Source organism: Mustelus asterias, chromosome 17, assembly GCF_964213995.1.
Source record: "Mustelus asterias chromosome 17, sMusAst1.hap1.1, whole genome shotgun sequence".
Classification (NCBI taxonomy): domain Eukaryota; kingdom Metazoa; phylum Chordata; class Chondrichthyes; order Carcharhiniformes; family Triakidae; genus Mustelus; species Mustelus asterias.
In genome coordinates this window covers 16,095,731-16,109,697 of record NC_135817.1, presented here as the reverse complement: position 1 = coordinate 16,109,697, position 13,967 = coordinate 16,095,731, and the positions used below count along the sequence as shown (strand labels likewise).

At 47.7% G+C, this 13,967-nt stretch overlaps 1 protein-coding gene across 1 annotated transcript in view; it reads left to right on the top strand.

Moving 5' to 3' along the window:
• The window catches only part of LOC144506132 (phosphorylase b kinase regulatory subunit alpha, liver isoform-like), a 1,103,981-nt gene that overhangs the window by 43,887 nt on the left and 1,046,127 nt on the right, over positions 1-13,967 (top strand). The window contains exons 8-11 of the mRNA XM_078231960.1: positions 6,021-6,119; positions 6,224-6,370; positions 7,240-7,293; positions 10,253-10,375. Coding sequence (XP_078088086.1) covers positions 6,021-6,119; positions 6,224-6,370; positions 7,240-7,293; positions 10,253-10,375 — 423 coding nt within the window. The remainder of the gene's footprint in view (positions 1-6,020; positions 6,120-6,223; positions 6,371-7,239; positions 7,294-10,252; positions 10,376-13,967) is intronic.

Genomic DNA, 13,967 nt, shown 5'->3' with positions numbered 1-13,967 from the left:
GGAAGGTGGGTTGAAGTGTGTCTACTTCAATGCAAGGAGCATCCGGAACAAGGTAGATGAACTTGGGGCATGGATTGGTACTTGGGACTACGATGTTGTGGCCATTACGGAGACGTGGGTAGAACAAGGACAGGAATGGTTGTTGGACGTTCCGGGGTATAGATGTTTCAGTAAGTGTAGGGAAGCTGGTAAAAGAGGTGGAGGAGTAGCATTGTTAATCAAGGATAGTTTAACGGCTGCGGAAAGGCACTTCGAGGGGGATCTGCACACTGAGGTAATATGGGCTGAGGTTAGAAATAGGAAAGGAGCGGTCACGTTGTTAGGAGTTTACTATAGGTCCCCAAATAGTAATAGAGATGTGGAGGAAGAAATTGCTAAGCAGATTATGGATAGGTGTGGGGGTCACAGGGTAGTTGTCATGGGGGACTTTAACTTTCCAAATATTGATTGGAACCTTTGTAGGTCAAATAGTTCGGATGGGGCAGTTTTTGTGCAGTGTGTGCCGGAGGGTTTCCTGACACAATATGTGGATAGGCCGACAAGAGGTGAGGCCACATTGGATTTGGTACTGGGAAATGAACCGGGCCAAGTGTTAGATTTGGTTGTGGGAGAGCACTTTGGAGATAGTGACCACAATTCGGTGTCTTTTGTTATTGCAATGGAGAGGGATAAGGCCGTATGGCAGGGCAAGGTTTTCAATTGGGGGAGAGGTAATTATGATGCGATTAGGCAAGAATTAGGGGGCATAAGTTGGGAACAGAAACTGTCAGGGAAAGGCACTAATGAAAAGTGGAACTTTTTCAAGGAACAAATACTGGGTGTCCTTGATAGGTATGTCCCTGTCAGGCAGGGAGGAAATGGCCGAGTGAGGGAACCATGGTTCACGAAAGAGGTGGAATGTCTTGTGAAAAGGAAGAGGGAAGCTTATGTAGGGATGAGGAAACAAGGTTCAGATGGCTCAATTGAGGGTTACAAGTTAGCAAGGAACGAGCTGAAAAAGGGGCTTAGGAGAGCTAGGAGGGGACATGAGAAGTCCTTGGCGGGTCGGATCAAGGAAAACCCCAAGGCTTTTTACTCTTATGTGAGGAATAAAAGAATGACCAGGGTGAGGTTAGGGCCGGTCAAGGACAGTAGTGGGAACTTGTGTATGGAGTCAGTAGAGATAGGCGAGGTGATGAATGAATACTTTTCTTCAGTGTTCACCAAGGAGAGGGGCCATGTTTTTGAGGAAGAGAAGGTGTTACAGGCTAATAGGCTGGAGGAAATAGATGTTCGGAGGGAGGATGTCCTGGCAGTTTTGAATAAACTGAAGGTCGATAAGTCCCCTGGGCCTGATGAAATATATCCTAGGATTCTTTGGGAGGCAAGGGATGAGATTGCAGAGCCTTTGGCTTTGATCTTTGGGTCCTCGCTGTCCACGGGGATGGTGCCAGAGGACTGGAGAATGGCGAATGTTGTTCCTCTGTTTAAGAAAGGGAATAGAAATGACCCTGGTAATTATAGACCGGTTAGTCTTACTTCGGTGGTTGGTAAATTGATGGAAAAGGTCCTTAGGGATGGGATTTACGACCATTTAGAAAGATGCGGATTAATCCGGGATAGTCAGCACGGATTCGTGAAGGGCAAGTCGTGCCTCACAAATTTGATTGAATTTTTTGAGGAGGTAACGGGCGGCACGGTAGCACAGTGGTTAGCACTGCTGCTTCACAGCTCCAGGGTCCCGGGTTCGATTCCCGGCTCGGGTCACTGTCTGTGTGGAGTTTGCACATTCTCCTCGTGTCTGCGTCGGTTTCCTCCGGGTGCTCCGGTTTCCTCCCACAGTCCAAAGATGTGCGGGTTAGGTTGATTGGCCAGGTTAAAAATTGCCCCTTAGAGTCCTGTGATGCGTAGGTTAGAGGGATTAGCGGGTAAATATGTGGAGGTAGGGCCTGGGTGGGATTGTGGTCGGTGCAGACTCGATGGGCCGAATGGCCTCCTTCTGCACTGTAGGGTTTCTATGATTCTATGATTCTATAACTAAGTGTGTTGATGAAGATAGGGCAGTTGATGTCATATACATGGATTTTAGTAAGGCGTTTGATAAGGTCCCCCATGGTCGGCTTATGATGAAAGTAAGGAGGTGTGGGATAGAGGGAAAGTTGGCCGATTGGATAGGTAACTGGCTGTCTGATTGAAGACAGAGGGTGGTGGGTGGATGGAAAATTTTCGGATTGGAGGCAGGTTGCGAGCGGAGTGCCACAGGGATCAGTGCTTGGTCCTCTGCTCTTTGTGATTTTTATTAATGACTTAGAGGAGGGGGCTGAAGGGTGGATCAGTAAATTTGCTGATGACACCAAGATTGGTGGTGTAGTGGATGAGGTGGAGGGCTGTTGTAGGCTGCAAAGGGACATAGATAGGATGCAAAGCTGGGCTGAAAAATGGCAAATGGAGTTTAACCCTGATAAATGTGAGGTGATTCATTTTGGTAGGATGAATTTAAATGTGGATTACAGGGTCAAAGGTAGGGTTCTGAAGACTGTGGAGGAACAGAGAGATCTTGGGGTCCATATCCACAGATCTCTAAAGGTTGCCACTCAAGTGGATAGAGCTGTGAAGAAGGCCTATAGCGTGTTAGCTTTTATTAACAGGGGGTTGGAGTTTAAGAGCCGTGGGGTTATGCTGCAACTGTACAGGACCTTGGTGAGACCACATTTGGAATATTGTGTGCAGTTCTGGTCACCTCACTATAAGAAGGATGTGGAAGCGCTGGAAAGAGTGCAGAGGAGATTTACCAGGATGCTGCCTGGTTTGGAGGGTAGGTCTTATGTGGAAAGGTTGAGGGAGCTAGGGCTGTTCTCTCTGGAGCGGAGGAGGCTGAGGGGAGACTTAATAGAGGTTTATAAAATGATGAAGGGGATAGACAGAGTGAACGTTCAAAGACTATTTCCTCGGGTAGATAGTTGAATGGACTGCCTGCAGTGATAGTGGAGTCAGACACTTTAGGAACATTTAGGTGGTTATTGGATAGGCACATGGAGCACACCAGGATGATGGGGAGTGGGATAGCTTGATCTTGGTTTCAGATAAGGCTCGGCACAACATCGTGGGCCGAAGGGCCTGTTCTGTGCTGTACTGTTCTATGTTCTACCCACTTCACTGGCTCGATGGTTCCTCGAATTAATAATAATAATTTGTCCCTGATGCTGATTCTAACCTCGAATGAAGGCATCAACCACAGAAGCTGATACTGAGTTTATTAAACTGTTCTGTAGAAGGGTCATATGTTAATCCATGCGACCCCTTATTTTTAAACAGTGGCCCCTCATTCTAGATTCTCCCACAAGAGGGTGATGAACTCTGGTTAACTCATGGGGCTAGTGTTTCCATTAGCCAAGGAGCCAGTGCATCATGTCTGTTTAAGTTGACAGAATTCCCACTCACCTGAAGAAGGGGCTTGCAGCTCCGAAAGCTTGTGTGGCTTTTGCTACCAAATAAACCTGTTGGACTTTAACCTGGTGTTGTTAAACTTCTTACCAAGTTGACGGAAAACAGTTCTCTACCTGATCCTGGTAGGCACAATCTCAAGTGGGAGACCTGCAGATGTTCAACAATTCACAGAATCACTACAGTGCAGAATAAGACCATAAGACCATAAGACATAGGAGCGGAAGTAAGGCCATTCGGCCCATCGAGTCCACTCCACCATTCAATCATGGTTGATTTCAACTCCATTTACCCGCTCTCTCCCCATAGCCCTTAATTCCTCGAGAAATCAAGAATTTATCAATTTCTGTCTTGAAGACGCTTAACGTCTCGACCTCCACAGCCCTCTGTGGCAATGAATTCCACAGACCTACCACTCTCTGGCTGAAGAAATTTCTCCTAATCTCTGTTCTAAAGTGACTCCCTTTTATTCTAAGGCTGTGCCCCCGCGTCCTAGTCTCCCCTGCTAATGGAAACAACTTCCCTACGTCCATCCTATCTAAGCCGTTCATTATCTTGTAAGTTTCGATTAGATCTCCCCTCAACCTCCTAAACTCCAATGAATACAATCCCACGATCCTCAGACGTTCATCGTATGTCAGGCCTACCATTCCCGGGATCATCCGTGTGAATCTCCGCTGGACCCGCTCCAGTGCCAGTATGTCCTTCCTGAGGTGTGGGGCCCAAAATTGCTCACAGTACTCCAAATGGGGCCTAACCAGTGCTTTATAAAGCCTCAGCAGTACATCCCTGCTTTTGTATTCCAAGCCTCTTGAGATAAATGACAACATTACATTTGCTTTCTTAATTACGGACTCAACCTGCAAGTTTACCTTTAGAGAATCCTGGACTAGGACTCCCAAGTCCCTTTGCACTTTAGCATTATGAATTTTGTCACCGTTTAGAAAATAGTCCATGCCTCTATTCTTTTTTCCAAAGTGCAAGACCTCGCACTTGCCCACGTTGAATTTCATCAGCCACTTCTTGGACCACTCTCCTAAACTGTCTAAATCTTTCTGCAGCCTCCCCACCTCCTCAATACTACCTGCCCCTCCACCTATCTTTGTATCATCGGCAAACTTGGCCAGAATGCCCCCAGTCCCGTCATCTAGATCGTTAATATATAAAGAGAACAGCTGTGGCCCCAACACTGAACCCTGCGGGACACCACTTGTCACCGGTTGCCATTTTGAGAAAGAACCTTTTATCCCAACTCTCTGCCTTCTGTCTGACAGCCAATCGTCAATCCATGTTAGTACCTTGCCTCGAATACCATGGGCCCTTATTTTACTCAGCAATCTCCCGTGAGGCACCTTGTCAAAGGCCTTTTGGAAGTCAAGATAGATAACATCCATTGGCTCTCCTTGGTCTAACCTATTTGTTATCTCTTCAAAGAACTCTAACAGGTTTGTCAGGCATGACCTCCCCTTACTAAATCCATGCTGACTTGTCCTAATCCGACCCTGCACTTCCAAGAATTTAGAAATCTCATCCTTAACGATGGATTCTAGAATTTTGCCAACAACTGAGGTTAGGCTAATTGGCCTATAATTTTCTATCTTTTTTCTTGTTCCCTTCTTGAACAGTGGGGTTACAACAGCGATTTTCCAATCCTCTGGGACTTTCCCTGACTCCAGTGACTTTTGAAAGATCATAACTAACGCCTCCACTATTTCTTCAGCTATCTCCTTTAGAACTCTAGGATGTAGCCCATCTGGGCCCGGAGATTTATCAATTTTCAGACCTTTTAGTTTCTCTAGCTCTAGAATGCGGCCATTCAGCCCATCAAGCCTGCATCGACAACAATCCTAACCAAGCCCCTATTCCCATGGCCCCATGTATTTAGCCTGCTAATCCCCCTGACACTAAGGGTTAATTTAACATGGCCAATCAACCTAACCTACACTTCTTTGGACTGTGGGAGGAAACCAGAGCACCTAGAAGAAACCCACGCAGACACGGGGAGAATGTGCAAACTCCACACAGACAGTCACCCAAGGCTGAAATTAAACCCGGGTCCCTGATGCTGTGAGGCAACAGTGCTAACCCACCACCACCGTGCCGCCCATCTTGAATCTGTGCTTTCCCACAATGATAGAAGTTTCTCATTAAAGACTTGGTATCACAGCGGTTAGCATGCTGCCTCACAGCACCAGGAACTCGGGTTTGATTCCCGGATTGGGTCGCTGGCTGTGCGGAGTCTGCACGTTCTCCCTGTGTCTGTGTGGATTTCCTCCGGGTGCTCTGGTTTCCTCCCAAAGTCGGAAAGATGTGCTGGTTAGGTGCATTGGCCATGCTAAATTGCCCCTCAGTGTAACCCGAACAGGCGCTGGAGTGTGGCGACTAGGGGATTTTCACAGTACTTCATTGCAGTGTTAATGTGAGCCTACTTGTGACACTAATAAATAAACTTTAAACAATGCATGTGTTTGAATTGTCTCAGTCCGTTCTCAGCAAATATCTGACTCATTCGACAAGCAAGACCTCTGTCAACATTCAGCGCTCCAGTTGGATAGTGATTACAGAGATATTAATCAAACTATTCCTTCTTGCTGCAGGCAGCACTGGAGGCGATTGATGAACTGGATTTATTTGGTGCCCGGGGAGGCCCCAAATCAGTCATTCATGTTCTTCCTGATGAAGTTCAGCATTGCCAGGTAAATGAGAGAGAATGTCAGGGGAACGTTTGATCAGAGAATGGCCATATATTGATCAGTCCAAACTTGGTTAATCGATTAACCTTCTTCTCTTTTGGTTTCAGTCCATTCTTGTTTCTATGTTACCGAGAGCTTCAACATCTAAAGAGATTGATGCTGGACTTCTCTCCATTATTTCCTACCCAGCTTTTGCTGTGGAGGATATTGATCTTGTGAATGTGACAAAGAATGAAATAATTACAAAATTGCAGGTAGGTTTTTCTAAGAAAATCAAATAACCGTGCTATCTAGAGCAGCACTATAAGATGCCTTTACAGGAGCACTTTCTCTTCCTGCATACTAGTATCCCCTCTGGCTGAAGTCTTTAGAATCAATCGGAGACAGATAATGGGAAGGGTAAAGGAATGTCTGCCGATGTTGTTTATATGGATTTCCAGAAGGTATTTGATAAGATTCCAAATAAGAGGTAGTTAACAAAAATGAAAGCAGATAAAATTGGAGACAGCCTATTGGCTTGGGGAGGAAACTGGTAAGAAGATAGGAGAATGGGGTGGCATGGTGGCACAGTGGTTAGCGCTGTTGGGTCACAGTGCCAGGGACCTGGATTTGATTCCAACCTTGGGTGATGGTCTGTGTGGAGTTTGCATGCTCTGCCCGTGTCTGCATGGGTTCCCTCCGGGTGCTCCAGTTTCCTCCTACGCTCCGAAGATGCGTAAGTTAGGTGATTGGCCATGCAACATTGCCCCTTAATGTCCAGAGATGTGTCGATTAGAGGGGTTTGCCATGGTAAATGCGTGGGGTTAGTGAGATAGGGCGGAGGGCTGGGCCTGGGTGGGATGCTCTTTTGGAGAGTCAGCGTAGACGCAATGGGCCTCCTTTGGCACTGTAGGGATTCTATGAAATTTCTATCCTTCTATGAGACAGAGAGTTGTGATAATGGATGCGCAGTCTATTTGGCAGGATGGGAGTGTTGGTGTCCGCTGTACAGGGGGAATCTCAGCTTTTCACTGTATTTAACAATTACTTGGGTGGTCATGTGACCATATTCCTGCATTGTGCTGTCTAACTGTAACATGCTGGAGTTTTCTTTGTGACTGTTGAATTTATTCCTGTTGGACAGGGGCGGTACGGTTGCTGTCGATTTCTGAGAGATGGTTACAAAACTCCCAGAGAGGTAGAGTTTATTTTCTACTATCTACCAGAGTGGAATAATGGCCACAATAAGAACTTGACAAATTTATTTTCTTTGTGCCTGTTTAACATTAGGTCTGTTGCTGGTAATGTTCTTTATAAATGCAGTATGATTTTTGAGCTTCAGCAGAAGAATCAGCTTATCTTGTGCATGAATAGCCTTTCATTAACACTCCTTCATTTCTGACTGGCTTTGCAGTTTTTTAAATTCATTTGTGGACATGGGCATTGCTGGCTGGCCAGCATTTATTGTGTGGAGATGCCGGCGTTGGACTGGGGTAAACACAGTAAGAAGTTTAACAACACCAGGTTAAAGTCCAACAGGTTTATTTGGTAGCAAAAGCCACACAAGCTTTCGAGGCTCTAAGCCCCTTCTTCAGGTGAGTGGGAATTCTGTTCACAAACAGAACTTATAAAGACACAGACTCAATTTATATGAATAATGGTTGGAATGCGAATACTTACAACGAATCAAGTCTTTAAGAAACGAAACAATGTGAGTGGAGAGAGCATCAAGACAGGCTAAAAAGATGTGTATTGTCTCCAGACAAGACAGCCAGTGAAACTCTGCAGGTCCACGCAACTGTGGGAGTTACAAATAGTGTGACATGAACCCAATATCCCGGTTGAGGCCGTCCTCGTGTGTGCGGAACTTGGCTATCAGTTTCTGCTCAGCGACTCTGCGCTGTCGTGTGTCGCGAAGGCCGCCTTGGAGAACGCTTACCCGAATATCAGAGGCCGAATGCCCGTGACCGCTGAAGTGCTCCCCAACAGGAAGAGAACAGTCTTGCCTGGTGATTGTCGAGCGGTGTTCATTCATTCGTTGTCGCAGCGTCTGCATAGTTTCCCCAATGTACCATGCCTCGGGACATCCTTTCTTGCAGCGTATCAGGTAGACAACGTTGGCTGAGTTGCAAGAGTGTGTACCGTGTACCTGGTGGATGGTGTTCTCACGTGAGATGATGGCATCTGTGTCGATGATACGGCACGTCTTGCAGAGGTTGCTGTGGCAGTGTTGTGTGGTGTCTTGGTCCCTGTTCTCCTGAAGGCTGGGTAGTTTGCTGCGGACAATGGTCTGTTTGAGGTTGTGCGGTTGTTTGAAGGCAAGAAGTGGGGGTGTGGGGATGGCCTTGGCGAGATGTTCGTCTTCATCAATGACATGTTGAAGGCTCCGGAGGAGATGCCGTAGCTTCTCCGCTCCGGGGAAGTACTGGACAACGAAGGGTACTCTGTCCACTGTGTCCCGTGTTTGTCTTCTGAGGAGGTCGGTGCGGTTTTTCGCTGTGGCGCGTTGGAACTGTTGATCAATGAGTCTAGCACCATATCCTGTTCTTATGAGGGCATCTTTCAGCGTCTGGAGGTGTCTGTTGCGATCCTCCTCATCCGAGCAGATCCTGTGTATACGGAGGGCTTGTCCGTAGGGGATGGCTTCTTTAACGTGTTTAGGGTGGAAGCTGGAGAAGTGGAGCATCGTGAGGTTATCCGTGGGCTTGCGGTACAGTGAGGTGCTGAGGTGACCGTCCTTAATGGAGATGCGTGTGTCCAAGAATGCAACCGATTCCGGAGAGTAGTCCATGGTGAGCCTGATGGTGGGATGGAACTTGTTGATGTCATCATAGAGTTGTTTCAGTGATTGTTCACCATGAGTCCAAAGGAAGAAAATGTCATCGATGTATCTGGTGTATAGCATCGGTTGAAGGTCCCGTGCGGTGAAGAAGTCTTGTTCGAACCTGTGCATGAAGATGTTGGCATATTGAGGTGCAAATTTGGTCCCCATGGCTGTTCCGTGTGTCTGGATGAAGAACTGGTTGTTGAAGGTGAAGATATTGTGGTCCAGGATGAAGCGGATGAGATGTAAAATTGCATCTGGAAACTGGCAGTTGTTGGCGCTGAGCACTGAAGGCAAGACTGTTCTCTTCCTGTTGGGGAGCACTTCAGCGGTCACGGGCATTCGGCCTCTGATATTCGGGTAAGCGTTCTCCAAGGCGGCCTTCGCGACACACGACAGCGCAGAGTCGCTGAGCAGAAACTGATAGCCAAGTTCCGCACACACAAGGACGGCCTCAACCGGGATATTGGGTTCATGTCACACTATTTGTAACTCCCACAGTTGCGTGGACCTGCAGAGTTTCACTGGCTGTCTTGTCTGGAGACAATACACATCTTTTTAGCCTGTCTTGATGCTCTCTCCACTCCCATTGTTTTGTTTCTTAAAGACTTGATTCGTTGTAAGTATTCGCATTCCAACCATTATTCATATAAATTGAGTCTGTGTCTTTATAAGTTCTGTTTGTGAACAGAATTCCCACTCACCTGAAGAAGGGGCTTAGAGCCTCGAAAGCTTGTGTGGCTTTTGCTACCAAATAAACCTGTTGGACTTTAACCTGGTGTTGTTAAACTTCTTACAGCATTTATTGCCCATCCCTAGTTGCCCTTGAGAAGGTGATGAGCTGCTGCCTTGTTGAATCACTGCAGTCCATGTGCTGTGGGCTGACCCACAATGCCGTTAGCGAGGGAATTCCAGAATTTTGACCCAGTGACTGCGAAGGAATGGCAATATATTTCAAAGTCAAGATGGTGAGTGGCTTGGAAGAGAACTTGCAGGTGGTGGTGTTCCCATGTATCTGCTGCCCTTGTCCTTCTATATGGAAGTAGTTGTGCGTTTGGAAGGTGCTGTCTAAGGATTTTTGCTCCAAGCTTAGATCCTGATAATCCCACCATGAACTCTTCAACATGCCACAGAAAAATGATTCAAGTTCATTTCAAGCATTTTGTAAATGTTTGAAAATGTATTCTGGTGAAAGCTTCCCCCTTAATACAAATGCATCTCTCTCACGCTTTGTTGGAAACTGTTCCTGATCTCAGATGTATTAGTTGAGGATGATGACATTGACATGTTAATGCATATTTTCTGGATTTCAATCACTGCCTTGTGTTTTTAGGATCCGAGCAGATTGCACTATGATTCTGCTGAGCTGCAGTTGTTTGAAAACATTGAATGTGAATGGCCGGTATTCTGGACCTATCTTCTCATTGATGGAGTATTTAGAGATGACAAGATACAGGTAGGACATTGGCAGTGTCATTGAGTATACAGAGCAATGTTTGATTCATTGGGTATACTGTGAGCAATGTTTGATTCATTGGGTATACTGTGAGTAATGTTTGATTCATTGGGTATACTGTGAGCAATGTATCCTGATGGAGGGTGGGGATGGATCACACTGGGCACAGACCCCAGGCATGTGTGGAGGGTGGATCTCACGGGACAGATTCTGGGCGAGTGTCGGGTAGATCACACTGGATACAGATTCCGTGGAGGGCCAGGGTGGATCACACTGGGTACAAATCCCAGGTGAGTGTGGTGGGGTAGATCACACTGGGTACAGATCTTGGCGCGTGTGGGGGGGTGGATCTCACAGGGTACAGATCCTGTGGAGAGTCAGGGTGGATCACACTAGGCACTGATCTTGGCCAATTTTAATGCCTTGCAATGTGGTGACATTCATGGTATAAAATCTCCGGATTTTAGGAATGAGGGAATGATATTTTGCCAGTTAATCTGTATCATTCGGCCAAAACCTAGGGGATTCATTGGAATTGCTTCTGGGAATGTTCTCACTGCATGGACACACAAAGTTTGTTGAAATTGTTTAAAACTGCAGAGTAAACAGATTGTGATCAGCTGTGAGGGGCTGAGAGGGCACGGCCTTGCCTGATGTGGAAAGCTGAAGTGGCAGAACTGGCCATAATAAAGATAGTCTGAGGAATCAGACAACTGGCACCCCAAGAATGAGAGTGAGAGGATGAGTTGTGACAACTCTAAAGAGAAGCATATTGTGCTAGGGCACAGAGCCAGTGGGTATCATATGTGACCAGTAGTTGAACAAACACTTTGCAAACACTTGAAAACAGAGCTAAGGACAGGCGCAAAGAATCTAACCTCAACCAGTGGACCCAGCCCAGTGACAACATTGCCAATATTGCTCTGAGCACAAAGCTGATATTGTTGTGAGCGCAGAGCGGGTATTGTTGTGAGCGCAGAGCGGATATTGCTGTGAGCGCAGAGCGGATATTGCTGTGAGCGCAGAGCGGATATTGCTGTGAGCGCAGAGCGGGTATTGTTGTGAGCGCAGAGCGGGTATTGTTGTGAGCGCAGAGCGGGTATTGTTGTGAGCGCAGAGCGGGTATTGTTGTGAGCGCAGAGCGGGTATTGTTGTGAGCGCAGAGCGGGTATTGTTGTGAGCGCAGAGCGGGTATTGTTGTGAGCGCAGAGCGGGTATTGTTGTGAGCGCAGAGCGGGTATTGTTGTGAGCGCAGAGCGGGTATTGTTGTGAGCGCAGAGCGGATATTGCTGTGAGCGCAGAGCGGATATTGCTGTGAGCGCAGAGCGGGTATTGCTGTGAGCGCAGAGCGGGTATTGCTGTGAGCGCAGAGCGGGTATTGTTGTGAGCGCAGAGCGGGTATTGTTGTGAGCGCAGAGCGGGTATTGTTGTGAGCGCAGAGCGGGTATTGTGAGCACAGTGCGGCTACTGTTGTGAGCGCAGTCCGGCTACTGTTGTGGGCGCAGTGCGGGTACTGTTGTGGGCGCAGTGCGGGTACTGTTGTGGGCGCAGTGCGGGTACTGTTGTGGGCGCAGTGCGGGTAAGGTTGGCGCAGTGCGGGTACTGTTGTGGGTGCAGTTGTGGGCGCAGTGCGGGTACTGTTGTGGGCGCAGTGCGGGTACTGTTGTGGGCGCAGTGCGGGTACTGTTGTGGGCGCAGTGCGGCTACTGTTGTGGGCGCAGTGCGGCTACTGTTGTGGGCGCAGTGCGGCTACTGTTGTGGGCGCACTGTTCTGTTGTCAGTGCAGTGCGTGTGTTGGTGCCAGTGCAGTGTGTGTATTGGTGTCAGTGCAACGTGTGTGTTGTTGTCAGTGCAACGTGTGTGTTGTTGTCAGTGCGGTGCGTGTATTGTTGGCAGTGCAGTGCGTGCATTGGTGTCAGTGCCGTGCGTGTATTTTTGTCAGTCAAGTGTGTGTGTTGGTGTCAGTGCAGTGCGTGTGTTCTCAGTGCAGTGCGTGTATTGGTGTCAGTGCAGCGTGTGTATTGGTGTCAGTGCAGTGCGTGCGGTGTTGTCAGTGCAGTGCGTGTATTGTTGTCAGTGCACTTAGTGTGTTGTCAGTGCAGTGCGTGTATTGTTGTCTGTGCAGTGCGTGTATTGTTGGCAGTGCAGTGCGTGTATTGGTGTCAGTGCAGCGTGTGTTTTGGTGTCAGTGCAGCATTTGTGTTGTTGTCAGTGCAGTGCCTGTATTTTTGTCAGTGCCGTGCGTGTATTGTTGTCAGTGCCGTACGTGTATTGGTGTCAGTGCAGTGCGTGTATTTTTGTCAGTCAAGTGTGTGTGTTGGTGTCAGTGCAGTGCGTGTTTTGGTGTCAGTGCCGCGTTTGTGTTGTTGTCAGTGCAGTGCGTGTATTGATGTCAGTGCAGTGCGTGTATTGGTGTGAGTGCCGTGCGTGTATTGTTGTCAGTGCCGTGCCTGTATTTTTGTCAGTGCCGTACGTGTATTGTTCTCAGTGCAGTGCGTGTATTGTTCTCAGTGCAGTGCGTGTATTGTTGTCAGTGCAGTGTGTGTATTGTTGTCAGTGCAGTGTGTGTATTGTTCTCAGTGCAGTGTGTGTATTGTTGTCAGTGCCGTACGTGTATTGTTCTCAGTGCAGTGTGTGTATTGTTCTCAGTGCAGTGCGTGTATTGTTGTCAGTGCAGTGCGTGTATTGTTGTCAGTGCCGTGCGGGTATTGTTGTCAGTGCAGTGCGTGTGCTGTTGTCCGTGCAGTGTGTGTATTGGTGTCAGTGCAGTGTGTGTATTGGTGTCAGTGCAGTCTGTGTATTTTTGTCAGTGCAGTGTGTCTATTGTTGTCAGTGCAGTGTGTGTATTGGTGTCAATGCAGCGTGTGTGTTGTTGTCAGTGCAGTGTGTGTATTGTTGTCACTGCCGTGCGTGTATTGTTGTCACTGCAGTGCGTGGATTGTCAGTGTACTGCGTGTGTTGTCAGTGCAGTGTGTGTATTGTTGTCAGTGTAGTGCGTGTACTGTTGTCACTGCAGTGCGTGTATTGTTGTCAGTGCAGTGCGTGTATTGTTGTCAGTGCAGTGCGTTTGCTGTTGTCAGTGCAGTGCGTGTATTGTTGTCAGTGCAGTGCGTGTATTGTTGTCAGTGCAGTGCGTTTGCTGTTGTCAGTGCAGTGCGTGTATTGTTGTCAGTGCAGTGCGTGTATTGTTGTCAGTGCACTGCGTGTATAGTTGTCAGTGCCTTGCGTGTATTGTTGTCAGTGCAGTGCGTGTATTGTTGTCAGTGCACTGCGTGTATTGTTGTCAGTGCAGTGCGTGTATTGTTGTCAGTGCAGTGCGTGTATTGTTGTCAGTGCACTGCGTGTATTGTCAGTGCCTTGCGTGTATTGTTGTCAGTGCCTTGCGTGCATTGTTGTCAGTGCAGTGCGTGTATTGTTGCCAGTGCAGTGCGTGTATTGTTGTCAGTGCAGTGCGTGTATTGTTGTCAGTGGAGCGTGTGTATTGGTGTCAGTGCAGCGCGTGTGTTTTCAGTGCAGCGTGTGTGTTGTTGTCAGTGCAGCGCGTGTATTGTTGTCACTGCAGTGCGTGTATTGTTGTCACTGCAGTGCGTGT